Raw genomic sequence first — 15,438 nt, 5'->3', positions numbered from 1 at the left:
AGAGATCATTCTTTCACTCCTGAGTGACAGAACCCAGTAAGTGACTTGGGAAAGTCTTATTTGAGCAAGGTAAGGCTGGCCGTGTGAAACCCAAAGGGGCCGGGGTTTGGGGCACGGGGCTGACTTTTCTAGCTGAAATACATACAACACGGAAGTCCTTTAAGACAAAGACAATTCACGTTGGAAATCAATGTATAGTTAAAACTGGCGTTCAATTAATTAGAGAGATATTAATGGAAACTCGATTTCGGTATTGCAAAAGGAATCTGGACGGGTCTTAAACCTCACCGTAATGGAATTTCACCTTATGGCCAATAATCAATTACGCAGGTTGGGACTCTCTAGATTGCAGGATGGATATTCTGCATCCTTTCATTCCTTAGAGTTTCACATTTTGGATGCTATACCATTTTTTGGGGATGGCACGGCATGCACAGAGCACACGGCAAACATCGCCTAAAAAGATGTTCCTATCTCTTAGTCACTGGTTTTAAACCACAGATTACAGTGCATGGTTTTCCAGGAAATGCAATTATAAAATGTAGTTCATGGCACACTCCGCCATCCCTCATGTACTGAGCACTCCAGACTGCCCCAGCATTATCCTGATTAACACTTACTGGTTTGTGTCGTAAAATGCCAATGTGGAGGTCCCTGTGGGTGTATTCATTTTAAAGGTCATTCCAAAGTTGAGTGGTTAAGTCTTTAAAAATAGAGTATTTATGTGCTCTTTCACTGGGCTTGAGAATAAACTAGCCAGTCATCTAAGGAGAACAAATTCTTCCTGAGGAAGAGTCAGTGCCAAGGAAGGGCCTGATTTCACATCAGCTGGTGGTCTGATCTTGTAGAAATGCCTCCCGGTTCAGGACTCCTAACACTCAGGGAGCCAACTATTTAGGGCACCTGGGGGACTGGCGTATAATACCCTGTGATGTATTTAATCTTTCTCTCTTATTTTCCAAAGGAAGAGCAAAGTGTCTATACTCCAATGTGAAATATCTCATTAGAAAACACATGGATTGGGCTTCCCGTGTATCCCTTTGGACTTTTTCCGGGGATTCCCTCGTGGTGGCAAAGGTCACCAATCTGTAGTGTGAGGAACAGCACAGTGAATTCAAAGGCAAAAAAGGGATAGTCTCCAAATAGCACTCACCGCCTTATTCTTTCCTTTGCTAGCAGAGCTCATGGGATTTCCCTTGGCGTCTGTTGTCTTCCTTCCAAGTGAGGCTAAGGGCAGTGTGGACGTCTTCAGCTGGTTGGCTGCCTGGTAGTTATTATTATTGTTCTGGTTGCCGCTGAGTGTCTCCATGATAGACCGGAAGGTTCCAAAAGGCCTTTTCAGTTGGTCCCCTGATTCACTACTCATGGAGGCCCTCTGGAGGGGCCTGCCTTTATCTCTGTCCTTCTCCCCATTTAGCTCCGGGCTAGTTTGCTCCATCTGTACCACAGGCTCCTCAAAGGTAACTCTGAGTTTCAAGTTCTGGGAGGTCCGGCGCTTGGAAGATGGAGACTTGAGGGCACTCTTGGGGCTCATGGCCACTTTCTGGGCGGCGGTGCTGTCGGGGCTGGGCTGAGCGGGGTCTCCAGAGGGCTGGCTTGGGGGATTGGTCCCTGAGCCGGGACACTGGGATTCCAAGTCAGGTTCGCTGCTCTCTGAGGTGGGGGATGGGCTATGGCCATCCAGAGATTTGGAGGCCTTGATGCCAAAAGGAAACCTACGTCCCGATGCCAAGGGGTGTTTCTTTATCATCAGGTGTAAGCTGTCTGCACTGTCCACACTCTCCACACTTCCCACGATGGGCGGTGGCCGGGGCCTGTCAGGCCTCCTCACGGGTGTGCTCTTGGGGTCCTCAGAGGTGTTGGAATCCGTGTCGGACTCACTCAGGGACCGCTGCATCAGCTGCCTCAGCCGAGCTAACTTGAGTTCCCTCTTCTCCGCAGGGATCTTCTTGGAGTTTCTAGAGGAAGCCTGAGCATCCTGGAATTCCAAGGACAACTTTTCCTGGGTGCAGACGCTCTCTGAGATATCTTTTCCCAGTAACTGGCGTAGGATTTTGTCAGAATCTTCGTCTTTTCCTTTGGCCCTGGCCCGGCTGGATGCCGACAGGCTTCCGAGAACCTGAAGCCCCTCTTGGACTCCAGGTTTGCTTTTGGCTACAGACTCATCGTCCACATCTGGAGATTTCCACTGGGACCTTCTGGAAGCTGGGGAGGATGGTGAACTGAAAGATGACGGAGAACATATGAGGGGATTTTCTATCACTGATTTCCTTCACTGCCACGAACAACTTACAACAAATCGACAGGACTGGAATAAGAATAATCCCTTAATGTCTGTGCAAATCAATCTGCATAGTGGCAACTATGACCAAAGTATAGTGCCTCATACCTAATGCCATGACAATATAAATGTGTCTACTGTTTTACTGTTTACACATCAATTTTGCTCTAATTCTATTATTCTCATCTTCTACAACCTTACAAGTCTACATATCCTTATTTCCATTTCACAGATGAAGAAATGAAGGAGTCCGAAAGAGTACGTGACTTGCTTACAAGCGGGGAAAGAAGAAATGACAGAGCCAGAGATGAACCCAGGTGTTCTGACTTTAGCCCCAAGGCCTTTTTCCCCTGAAATGTCTCAATTTTATTCCTCTTTACAAAAATAAAATATTGTGGTCTCCTTAAAGATATTTTTCCTAGAGGTCCAAAAGAAGGCTCAGAGACTAAAAATAACTAAGAACTCTAAGAACCCATGTTCTTGGTATTACCTGGGTGAAGAAAGGAGTGACTCTGATTTCTGAGCTTCCAGAAGTTGCTGGAGCTGGTTCTGCAATGTGACGCGTTCCATTGTCTGTCTAGAAAAAACAAATGGAGACACATGAGCTCTCTGATACATGGCCACTACTACAAATGAGCAGCTATAAACTTTTTCGTGATTATTTCAATAAATTGCAACAAATCCCAAAGCCTTACAAATGTGCATATTCTTCATTTTGCAATGCAGAAATTTTCCTAAGGACACAATCAAGTACCCAAAAGGATGCTTATTATTCACGCTAGCAAAAAACTGTAAATAACCTAAATGCTCATCAGTAAGACTAAGTGAATAATTTAGTTATTTCCATAAAGGCAGCTATTAAAAATGAGAATATATTTCAGTATCCATGACATAGGAAAGGTTTCCCTAATATATGTGCATATATAAAGTACACTTTATGTATATATATATATGTATAGTAAGTAAAAAAGGAAATTGCAAAATACTGTGTGTAGTATAATACCATTTTTAAGAAAGCTCCATAACGTGTATACTTATATAATTTACTCTTTCCAAATTGTTTAAATCTTTAAAGTAATTGAATTAATTTAGTGATCAGAAAAGAGCAAAATAGAGCAACACAACTATTTCCGTATTGGGTAAAAACCATTAAATAGCTTGGTATTTTCTTACATGAAGGGAAACACAGTATGTCAACACTCATTTTCTTCTGGAGATAAGAGCATGTGAATGAGAATGTGCTTCAAATTTAAGAAAATCAGTTAAAAGCCACAGGTTACAGAAATTGAAATCAGTTTAGAAAGCCTATTACAGAACCTGAGGAAAGTAAAGCCAACTGATTCTGACTTTCAGAGAATAGCAGTATTTACTGAACTCTAGTATTAGTGTGCTGACGCTCCCACCTCAAGACGTCTATCACATTCTAATCCCTGGAAGGTGGGACTATGTTACCTTTGGTGGCAAAAGGGAATCAGTGTTGCAGACAGAATCAAGATTATTTATCAGCTGAGAGGAAAACAGGGAGATTATCCTGGATTATTATTATTATCATTATGGTTTATCCAATCGAATCACAAATCTTTAACAGTGAGGAGGAGATAGAAGATGAGGTCAGAGCCACTCAAAGTGTGAAGATTTCATCTGTGGTTACTGGCTCTGAAGACGAAGGGAGGGGCCATGAGCCAAAGAATGCAGTGGCCTCTAAGGACTGGCAACGACCCTTTGCTGACAGCCAGCAAAAGAAGGGGACCTCGGTCTTCTGACCACAAGGAACCGATCCTGCAACCAGACCCATCCTCGAGCCTCCAGAAACGAATGTGGCCTGTGGACATTTCGATTTTAATCTGGAGACCCATTCCAGTCTTTGGACCTATAGAGCTATAAGATGAATTTGTGTTGTTTTAAGCCACTAGGTGTGTGGTAATTTGTTATAGGAATAGAGAACTAATACAATTAGCATAAAAAATGGTAGGCCCTCTCACGAGCCAGGACATGGAACTAAATGAATGAGCATTTTGTTGTTGTTGTTGTTGTTGTTTTTAGAGAGAGAGAAAGTGTGCACGCATGTGCGCACTCGCACAGACACACACACACACACACACAAGTGCGTGAGCAGGGGTAGGGCCAGAGGAAGAGAGAGAATCTTAAGCGGGTTCCATGCCCAGCACAAGCCCAACAAAGGGCTTGATCTCACAACCCTGAGATCATGACCTGAGCTGAAATCAAGAGTTAGACACTTAACTGACTGAGCCACCCAGGTGCCCTGAGTTGCCGGTGTTCTTAAAATGACTGCGGTACCTTAGATCTGGGCTTGAGGAAGCCCACTGTTCTCCTTGCCAAGTGTCACTGTACATACTCAACAACCACTGGCCACCTAACTCTAATTCTGTGAGATCAGACTGGGATGACACCCTTCCAACTCCCCAAGTACTCTGTTTTTCAGACATAAGTCAGTCTTAGTCCTAACGTTTTATCCCTAAGACAAGAAATGTCTATGATTTCAATTTGTCTCACTCATTCTGTGACTCACCTACTGAAAACTAATTGTCTAAAGAAGGAGCCAGCAAACTTTTCCCTAAAGGTCAGATAGTAAATATTTTAGGCTTGTGAGTCACACGGTCTGTGTCATAACTACCCAACTCTGCTTTTGTAGCATGAAATCAACCCTACACGATAGGTAAATGATTGCGTGTGTGGCTGGGTTCCAATAAAACTTTATTTACAAAAACAGACAGTAGGCTGGATTTGGCCCATAGTCTATAGTTGGCTAACCCTTATTCTAAAGAAAGAATAAAAAACAAAAGTACATTCTACCTTTCCCACTTTGCAAGCTGGTATTGCCAGTCAAATTTTTAAAGAACAATAGTGAGGGGCTAAAGTAGATGAAGCAAGATTACCGTCTACTTTTAAAGGGTTTGTTAAGTGTCACAGTGAATTATGGTACAGTTAAGAAAACTATTTGGGGGCGATCGGGTTGACTGATGATTGGAATTCCATGTATGAATGGGAAAAAAAAGGGACTCTACTGTCTAGAGTCTAAAGAAGCCCCTCAGCAAGGACTGCTCAATTTTAAGCACATGATCATGTGAAATATGATTATGTAAAAGTATATGAAACATGAGAACATAGATGGGTATATGCCATGCTGGGGCTGTTGTTAACCCAGTACCATCAGTTGGGTGGCTAAAAAACAGAAGTTTATTTTCTCACAGTTCTGGAGGCTGGAAGTCTGAGACCGAGGGGTTGGCAGTATCGGTTTCCTCTGAGGGCTGAGAGGGAGGCTGTTCCCTGCTTCTCTCCTTGTTTCTGGTGGTTTGATGGTGCTCTTGGCTTGTGGATGCACCACTCTGATCCCTGACTTCATGTTCACCCATGTGTTCTCCCTGTGTGTGTCTGCCTTCACAGCGAAATCCCCCCTCCCTTTTTAAAGATTTATTTATCTGAGAGAGAGAGCGAGAGAGATCACAGAGGGAGAGTGAGAGGGAAAAGCAGACTCCCTGCTGAGCAGAGAGCCCGACACGGGGCTCAATCCCAGGACCCCGAGATCATGACCTGAGTCGAAGGCAGATGCTTAACTGACTGAGTTTCCCAGACGCCCCTAGATTTCCCCCTTTGATGACAACGCCAATGATACTGGATTTGGACACACCCTCATGACCTCATTTTAACTTGACTCCTTCTGTAAAGACCCTATCTCCACATAAGTGGATATTCTGAGGTACGAGGGGTTAAAACTCTACCCTATTTTTTTGGGGGGGGGATGGCATAATTCAACCCGTAATATCTAGGTTTGTACATCAGGACCTCTAACAGAGCTGAAGGTCGCCACTTTTTAAACAGTAGTTATGTTTATTAACTCTAAAGAGTTAGTAGAAAGGCTTTCTGGCAGGAAAAGGCACTCTGGAGTGTCTCTCACTCAGAACTTTGGACTGGAAAAACTCGTGGTTCTCATCGCTCCTCCTGTACCTTTCTGTGCTGGGGGGTGCCCTGGAGCCTGAAGGGCACAGGCTACAGTGGCCAAACCCAGTGGATTTCCCGGTTCACTTCTAGTCCTGCCAATCTCACTGAGGCACACAGTAAGTCAAAGACCGGGGTCTCCAGCCTAACCTCTCATATTTTATCTTGCCACTGGCCTCACCATAATTGTCTAAAGCATTCAGCTTCGGAGACAATGGAAGAACTGTTATCTATTAGCGTACATGTGTATTTTATTCTGGGCCCATCAACCGAGAGGGCAGCCAAGACCCTGACCTTGAAGAGTTCACCAATAAAACAGCTATTATAGCTCATGAACAGCTCACAGACTCCACGGTACAGGACTGAGGACAGTGTTTTGCGATCTTTCCTCTGAGTATGAATCTTAAGGAAAAAAAACAGCAACATTCTATTGGACCGTTTTAAAGCTCCTCTGAATGGGTATGTCCATACACTACCCACGGGGGAAAGGATATTGCCACAACATTACCTGGAAGGATATTAGGCAACATCTATCCACATTTTAAATGTGTATGCCCTGTGTTTTAGCAATTCCCCTTCTAGGAACTTAACTTTAGAAATACTTACACATACACATAAAAACATATGTACAAGTGTCTTCACTGTGGAAAAGCAACTTACTGAGTTGTGAGTTTGTGTGTATTTTCCCTTCAATTGCATTAAGTCCTTGAAGCTCATTTAACTCACCCGCCCCAGGGGAGTTTTGTGTAACTGGGCAGAGGACGCTTGGAGTGTCACTGCACATACTCAACAACCTTTGGAGGGAACCGCTTTAATATTTAATTTTTAAACCTTATTTGTGTCTAGTAAAATCCTAATCAACTCATTGAAGTGCGTACTCTAGTAGGGGGAGGGCGGGAGGGGACAGAGACTTGGTCTCTGGGGCGAGAGGGTGGAAGTGGACAGATGAAGGTTTCTCCCAGCTTAGAGAGGAGCCCGAGGGTCTAAGGGCTTGTCATAGTGTCGCATGATCGGCGAAGGCCTCCCAGCCATCGCAGGTCTCTTTTCAAAAGGAGAAAAAGTATTTTTTTTATTTTTTAAGATTTTATTTATTTATTTGAGAGAGAAAGAGCATGAGAGAGATCATGAGCAGGGGGGAGAGGTAGAGGGAGAAACAGACTCCCCGCTGAGCAGGGAGCCCAACCCGGGGCTCCATCCCAGGACCCTGGGATCATGACCTGAGCTGAAGGCAGATGCTTAACTGACTGAGCCACCCAGGTGCCCCAAAAAGAGTATTTTTTTAAAAGATTTTATTTATTTATTTGACAGAGAGAGACACAGCGAGAGAGAGAAGACAGCAGGGGAAGTAGGAGAGGGAGAAGCAGGCTTCCCGCAAAGCAGGGAGTTCAAAGTGGGGCCCGATCCCAGGACCCTGTGACCATAACCTGAGCCAAAGGCAGATGCTTAACGACTGAGCCACCCAGGCGCCCCCAAACAGAGTATTTTTAAAAATAATTTAAGACACCCCCTATTTTGCTTCTAAAATTTAATTTTTTGGGGTTTATCCTCTTAATCGGTCAACATGATTTTGAATACCAATTGGGATTTTCAGTGAATCCCTCTCCAATATGCAACTGTACTTTGACTGGTGTGTTTGCCAAGGGCTGACCTTAGTCCTCTCAGGTGGTGTCGGCTCGATTCTTTGGACTGCTAGAGACCTACCTGATGACTTCTCCTCTGTCCCCCCTGTCGTCAGGCATATCATGACAACCTCCCAGAAATGCTCCCTGACAGCTCCTGATAGGCAATGGCTACCAGTTTGATAATCTCATCAAGAACAGAACTGACTCCATCTAGACCAAGAGGGTTTTAAGTAACATCACGCTGTCTGAATGCTATTTTCCATTCTGAGGACTCATGAATTGTCGGCTTCGTTTCTGTAAATCTTAACATTGGTGACTGTTGTCAGACGGCCTGTCTGTAATACACATTTTTTGTTTGAAAACCTGAGAAACTGGCCCATGTCTAGTTTTTTGTTTTTTCTTCTTCTCTCTCAGGCTTTTTTATGATTTCCTAGAATGTAAAGGACAGAAATTTGGGGATGATGCGTGTGTGTACCTAAGTCATCGGGCCGTGAGCCGCACACACGGAGAGAGGCTGTCTCTCATCCGATGTGCCTCACATTCTCTGCTCACGGAGTTTGCTCTGCACTGTCTGCTTGTGGAAGCATCCTCCTTCCTCTGCGCAGATGGCACCCATTGCGTGGATGCCGGCTGGCAGGACTCGGGGTGGAAGAGGAAAAGGAGATGGGCAGAAGGCTGGGAATTCTCCAGACAACCGGCACCGGGCTCGAACCTGAGCCAAGTGAGGACCAGACCGACTTGGTTCGCAGGGACTTCCACTTACTCCTTCAGCTGCTTGGTTAGCTTCACCACCTGGGAGGCCAGCGACATGCAGGTCTCCACCACCACCAGGTACCGGGAGCAGAGCGTGTGCCCGTGGCGCTCGGCGCTCTGGGATGGCTTTTCCCCCGCATGGTTCTGCATGGTAACGTTTGCTCCGTACTCCACCAATGTCTGTGGGAACGTGCAGAGGCATGGGATCGTTACAAGACCTCCCTGGCGACATTTTGGAATGACGGGAAGAGAAAGGTGAATGGAACTTTTCCTGCTAGTCCAATACCAGTTACCAGAGCCCATGGCAGGGTGGGGAGGGGGGCGGAGGGTATCATCACATACAAAAGAGAGCCTCTGGTGGCTTTGTAGGGGTTGGTATCAGATACTTCCCTCGGAGCCTTCACACATGCAACAGATCCCGTCCCAAGGCTACCATCCCACCCAGCCTTGGAGGAGCCGGCTGTGAGGGGCAGACCCTGCTGCTGTCCTGAGGGGGCTGTCTCCTGGGTTGAGCTGCTTTGTTCCTTTCAGTGGGTGGGCCCAGAAAGTTGGGGACGCCTGCAAGGAGAGAGTGGGGTTTTGTTTACCTGTTCCTATTTGCTTGGGAAGCATATGTGGTCTATTGCTGAGCCTACCCCATCAGAAATAAAAAGCACTGGAGAGAAATGACCTGCAGGGGCTGTGTGTGGGGCAGCCCACACTCCCACCATGTGTCTGGCAAGGCTATGACCCATGGGTTGAGGAGACGTCGTAGAAGGGGGCTTGGGGTGAGCTTGCTATCACCCCACTACGGAAGGAGAGGGTTCCCGGCAGAAAGAGCAGTGGGTGTGACACAGGCGGAGGGACTGTATGGAGGAGGGCGTGAAGTGGGGGCCAGATCTCCCAGGTCAGGTGTCAGTGGGGAGGCTCCAGAGAGCCCCGTGAAGACCTCACCCATCAGGCCCAACAGAGGGTCAGCGCCTGAAGGCTGCCACAGAGGACACCGGTGGCCCACCACAGTGAGCCAGAGAAGGAATGACAGCTTTCAGGGAGAGTGCCATGACCTCTGCCAGTTAAGCAAAGAGACGGGTAACTTTTCTCTCCTCCCTCCTCCTTGTCTCCAACACTGAGCCCAGCAGAGCGAGGGGAACAGGAGTCAAGGTGCGGTGTACAAAGCCAATTATGGCTCGGTCCCTTGAACCCCGAGTCTCATCTGGGCTGGAGAGGAGAACACTTTGATTCAGAAGTAACACCAAGATTTTAAACTGGTTTGGAGTCAATGTTAAGGCACAAGCAAGCACAAAGTTACGGAATCTGACCAAGGCATCGTTAGTAAGGAAGAGAGACTTGATGGACCATGGTTGACATCGCTAATTAAAAAAAAAAAAAAAAAATCAAAATTCTTTTCTATCTATACTGTGGTGACATGAGATGCCACAGAAAGCTGTTACATCAATATTAATCAGCTGCCACAATCTGACACATCCGTTGACACTATCAAGATGAGACTGGACCTCTGGGTTTATATGAGTAAAAGGTACTATTGTTCCCAAAAGTAACACTTAGGATTTTTAAGTTCCTAGATCGCTTAAACTCAGAGGTCACAACAGCCTGCCCAGGATGTCCCTGTCAACACTCACTGATCCCACTCCCTTGACTCTGGCCTCCGCCATTTCCCTTCCAGAGTTTCCTAGAGTCAGTTTCTGCCGCCCCTCAAAAGGGCCTTTGCTCACCTCCTGTTCTATTCTCAGTCTCTCTGTGTCTTTTCTTTGCTTTTTTTTTTTTTAAGTCTCACACCCAGTGGATAGACCCGCTTCCAAGATTATCCAAGTTTCCACAGCCACGGTATCTAGTGCCAAAAATATCATTTGTGTTAAGTGGAGAGATGAATGGCCCGAAAGCACACACAGCCTCTCTTTGCATATAAAAGAAAAATGACTGAAATCTCAAACAGAATTAGTGCTATCAGCTGGTTTTCTTTGGCTTTCAGTCACTTATTAGCCGATAAAAAAAGTTCAAGACTAATAAATATTAGAGCGTTTTGTTAAAATGGAAAAAAAAGTGAAGTCTTTGGTTATGTTCAATTACTTTTCCTCCACAAAAAGTCACGCTACTCCTTTCATCTTCCGTAGATCCTGGTAATGATTTAAGTTTCTCTCTTTTCTCGGCTCTGGGTTCTCATCACTGCTTTTACAACGTGGTGCCTTAAATGAGAAGAGGCACACGTTGCCAACATTAGTGGGGAAACGTTTGTCCAGACACGTGGAATATTTCCTATCCCTTCGTTCTCCAAAGGGCAAAAGCTCTAGAGAACGTTCTGCTGTTACCTCTGCCTTTTGCTTTTATTAGTCTCTTGCCTTTCACGCCGACAGCTTTTCCAGATCCTCTCCTGTCATTTTCAGAGTCTCTTCTACCTTCCTAAACCACCGGTTCTCACTGCCCAATTTTCTTTTTTGGATACAGTCTAGCCTGCGCACAGTAGGACGTCAGTAAGTGCCTGTTAAATCAGCACGCCGCGTTGTAATAAAAGAAACAACATATAGTAAAAGCAACAAAAAATGCTGCTTTCTTATCTGAACTGCATGGGCTCAGTGAGGTGAAAAGCAGTTTCTTTTCTCATGGCCTTCAGCTGTATGCGGTCAGTCAGGAAAGGGCTTTCCTACACCTCAGGCAGATGTGGGAACACATCCACAGATGCTGGGTCATTTTCCACGATAACAATGGTGTGACTGGTCTGACGCTGGTAATGCTGCATTCATAAATCAAATTCCAGGCTAAATCTAAATAGACCCTTTCCTTCCCGCACACAGTCACTCTTCTTGCTCCTCCTCCTTCTTGTTGGTCACCTTCTCTCTTTGCTTTGTCATTCAGGGCCTTAACATTTTTTTTTTTTTTAAGTCTGCTTTTCATATTCACACGTGCCTCAAACTCCTGAGGACCCTCCCTGGGCTTTCGGCCATGTGCTATTATGACGGCGGCCCTGGGTTTGGTTCAGCTTCATGCACCAAGGCACTTGGAGGGGAGAGATTCCGACTCTTCTTGCGGGAACTCCACATGATCTAAGCTGCATGTGGATACTCTCTCAGGTGGCTGGTGGCAGGGGGCAGAACCCGCCTCCCTCTCCTGTGGCTGTGCTCCCCAACCCCACACCCTTGCACACACAGACCATGGTAACACCTGTGAGGCAGGTAGGACTACAAGCAGGAGACCACCTGAGGCTGTCGGCTGGACAGGCTGGCCACCCTGCCTAGCCTGCCTGTGGGCTGAGGGGAGCAACGGTAATATCCGAGGCCTCCCTGTAACCAGTTCTGGGGCTTTCTGAAGGCATTCTAGAAGCTCTGCCCTGCCCCAGAGAAAGGGGGGAACCCACAACCCTCCATCTGCTGTCCCTTCCGACATCCTGCAACACTCAACGAGAAACTTGTAGGGCTCCTTATGATGCCATTTTTTTGGGCTTCTGGAAATACGAATATATCAACTTAATTCCTTACGATCTACTACAGCAGAAAAAGCTGACTTAATCCGCACACGTCTTCCAGGACACAAAATTTCCAATTTTTGGTTTCATTACTTATAAACTCATTTGTCTCCTCAAAGCAACAGGGCCTGTGTACCTGGATGCACCCGAGGAAGCCATGCTGGGAGGCTACGTGGACGGCACTGTTGCCATCTTGGTCCACTTCATCCAGGGAGATGCCCTGTTCTTGCATAAACTGAAGAAGCCAAAGAAGAATTTTTTCCTATAAACACAAAGACAGTTGCAATTAATGGAATATTATGCAGCAAGTCTGAAATAAAGACAGAGGGAAACAAAACTCTGACGTGGGAAGCTTACATACAACCAGGTTTATCGTATCAGCAGAAAATACCCTTCCTTCTGAACTGAAAATCCATGCATCTCTCTGACTCAAAGTCCACGAAAGAGGAACGCTCAGAGAATTTTAAGAGCAGGGAGTTATGTCAGAAATGCTCTCGTGTTAGTTATCCCATAGATGTAAAAGTAGAACGTTTGAGTACTTCCTCAAAGTGACACAGCTAGACAGATCGAAAGCGGGGACCAAAATCTAAGTCTTTCGATGACAAGGCAATGTTTTTGCCACTTTGTTCTACTATCTTTAGGGTGCAGGAATATTATTATAAAACCTCAGGCGTTAAGAGAACCAGCTTCTCCTTTGAAGTTGATAATGCTTCGACCATGCCTTCATGATCCCAGACCTCCTGCACTCAATAGGCTGACAGAGAAGCAAGAGCTTAAGTGGCTAAGTATAAGATAACCTCACCGAGAGAAAACCAGGACCCTCCTGATTTTTCTGACCCGTTGTTGGTGGGGTTTTAAAGGTAAAGGCTTCCCGTATTGCCTGTTAAATGGAGGGTGCCCGACGCTCTGAAGGCAACCTTTCAAAAGCAAAGACACAGTGTGCTCAGCGTGTTGTCAAAATCCGTTTGCCTTTTACCCACTGAGTATTTTGTGGTATTTTCATGTTATGTTTGGCCTCAGGAGAAAGCAGGGGGATGGGATTTCACTGTTTTAAAATAGATGAATTAAATATAATGTTAAAAAAACATGAGAGTGGTAAAAACAACAGCATGAAGTTTAGTGAGTGGAATTTGACATTTAAAAAGACGATCATGTGTTTGAAATAGCCTTGAACCTCTCCTTAGCCTTTTAAAGATTTCTCTTTTTTTCCAGTTACTTGCTCGGACTGGTCATGAACTTTTATACTTTTCTGGATTAAATTTGCCTTCACCTTCTGAACATGCCAACTAATCTGCTAAAAGAATGTTGGATAAACACAGCCAACTCCTTTCATGGTTCACCCCTCGTCGGGGGAGCAGGGCACTGTTTATGAAGGCATTGGCAACATCAGGGACAGAATGAACATTTGCACCACATTCTTCCCATGTGAGCAAGCAGGGAGTAAGACCCCCAAAGAACAAGAAGGCAAACGTGTAATCAATGCCTATCACCTATCAAGAAGGCACCCAGGGAACGCAGGGTGAGTGTCAGCTGCAAAAGCAGACAAGACCCTGAAGAACATGAAACCCTCAAGGTCCCTGGAGAATGAGGTGGAGCAGAGCCTGGAAGCCAGGGCTGGGAATGAGACTCTGGATCAGGTTATGCTGATGTGCTTGCCCTCTTCTTCCGAGGCAAACTTGGAGAAAGTTGGGGCTGATACTTGGACCAGAGTGGGTGGTGATGTCTCCTATGCACAAGGTAGAACAACTTTCTTTATTTTTCCTAATTAGGAAGGGGAAAAATGGTATGACTCTGACTTGGAGCCAGATGATTCTACCATGGGATCTTAACTCCTTAAAAGATCCGGGTGAGTGGACATATCTTAGGAAAAAAAAAACATAACCATTGAAGTCAATGGCGAAGATCTGGAAACAGCAAGAGGGCAGGTCGCCATGACACAACCAGTGACAAGGACAGTTCTGCCACCCCAGTGGCTCATTCTCAAGCGTGTGGTGACTTGGCTTGCTCTGATATAAATCATAGAATCTTAAAATTGCAGAGTGGGAGAGACTTCAGGGAATTATCCAATTCAAACACTCTTGCTTTACATGTCAGAAAGCCAAAGAAGACAGGTATATATTCTCTGATATTCTAGCAGCTCTATTCTTCAGCAAGTCAAGTTCAAAGGAATGCAAGATAGTTAGGAATGTTCTACATGAACCTGTTTGTCAGGCATATTTTCATATTTTTCAGACTCAAATTAATAGTATAGTGGATAATGCTGTTCTACCTGGACAGAAAATGCCCTTTACTATCATTCACATTGTTTTGACTTTTAATAACAGGGTTGTAGGAAATGGAATACTGCCTTTCATAAGACTAGGAATTTTCCCCTTGCCGAAATATGGAGAAGAACCTAGAGACCTGGACTTTGCAGGGGCTTGAAGATCTGGGCAAACAGGCCAAGGTCTGAATGAGGCCAAGAGCTGCCTTGGCTCCCAATGGTCTTCCAAGTCAGGTTTAGCCCGGATTGTTCAATAACCTGCCTTTTTTCTTCTGATGGCATGAAAATCTCTTCCTGATAATTAAAGATCTTACCCAATTCAATATGCAAGACTTACATAAAGTCAAACCATTATTCTACTGTTCAGAACAGGCATGTCTTTGCCCAGCACCTCAAATTCAGTTTTGCGTTCTGCAGTGGGCAATTTACTTTAGTAAGAAGTGACATAATCAGCCTGTTCACTGATCAACTTCATGGAAACAAAAGATCTTGAATTCCTGGGTTCTGGTAAGAGCATATTTAGCATCCACTCTCGGAGAAATGCTGCTTTCTGCTCTGATTCTGGAGAACATGCCAGCAGAAATCGACGGTCCAAAAATTCAAACAGCGACTTATCTGAGAAATATCTAGTAAGGAGAACAAATACAACTATCTTCTCCAACCAAGAAGGGCCTTATGAATGCATATGTGTATTAAATATACATGCAGTGAGGTCTACCTCCCTCCTTAGACATTCAGCGCTCGCCTTCTGTGCGTGCATGTGCGCATGCGTCACGGCGATGTTCAAAGCAAGATGTAATTTCTGATTTTCATTTTCCCTAAGCATTGCTTTCAGAGAACATCTGACACAGTCATGTGGATGGAGAGGCCCTTCTCTCTTATTTCTGTTTTACAGAATGCCTTTCCAACTTAACATTCTACCCATCCACCCACACACTCAGTACATTCAATTTTCATCTTTTGACTAAAAACGTCCTTCATGTCCTGGTTTCCTCTTCTGGGGATTTTCTGTTTTGGGGAACCTGCTTTATTGGTGTATTTTGTGTGTTCTTAAAGGCAATGTAATTTGTTTAATGAGGCGATTAATACATGTAATTCACAAGAT

General features: G+C 45.2%; 1 protein-coding gene across 2 annotated transcripts in view; it reads right to left on the bottom strand.

The window, feature by feature from the left end:
* Positions 1–15,438, bottom strand: part of SNCAIP (synuclein alpha interacting protein) — a 74,816-nt gene that overhangs the window by 11,172 nt on the left and 48,206 nt on the right. For both annotated transcript variants that reach the window (XM_028103625.1, XM_028103626.1), the window contains 4 exons: positions 12,207–12,332; positions 8,624–8,793; positions 2,772–2,858; positions 1,154–2,222 (listed from right to left, as the gene is read on the bottom strand). In XM_028103625.1, the coding sequence (XP_027959426.1) occupies positions 1,154–2,222; positions 2,772–2,858; positions 8,624–8,793; positions 12,207–12,332 (1,452 nt within the window). The remainder of the gene's footprint in view (positions 1–1,153; positions 2,223–2,771; positions 2,859–8,623; positions 8,794–12,206; positions 12,333–15,438) is intronic.

This window comes from Eumetopias jubatus, unplaced genomic scaffold, assembly GCF_037043125.1.
Source record: "Eumetopias jubatus isolate StellerSeaLion01/CBP00866 unplaced genomic scaffold, mEumJub1_p1.0 scaffold_5, whole genome shotgun sequence".
In the NCBI taxonomy this organism is placed as follows: Eukaryota; Metazoa; Chordata; class Mammalia; order Carnivora; family Otariidae; genus Eumetopias; species Eumetopias jubatus.
This window is presented reverse-complemented; position numbering and strand designations above follow the sequence as displayed.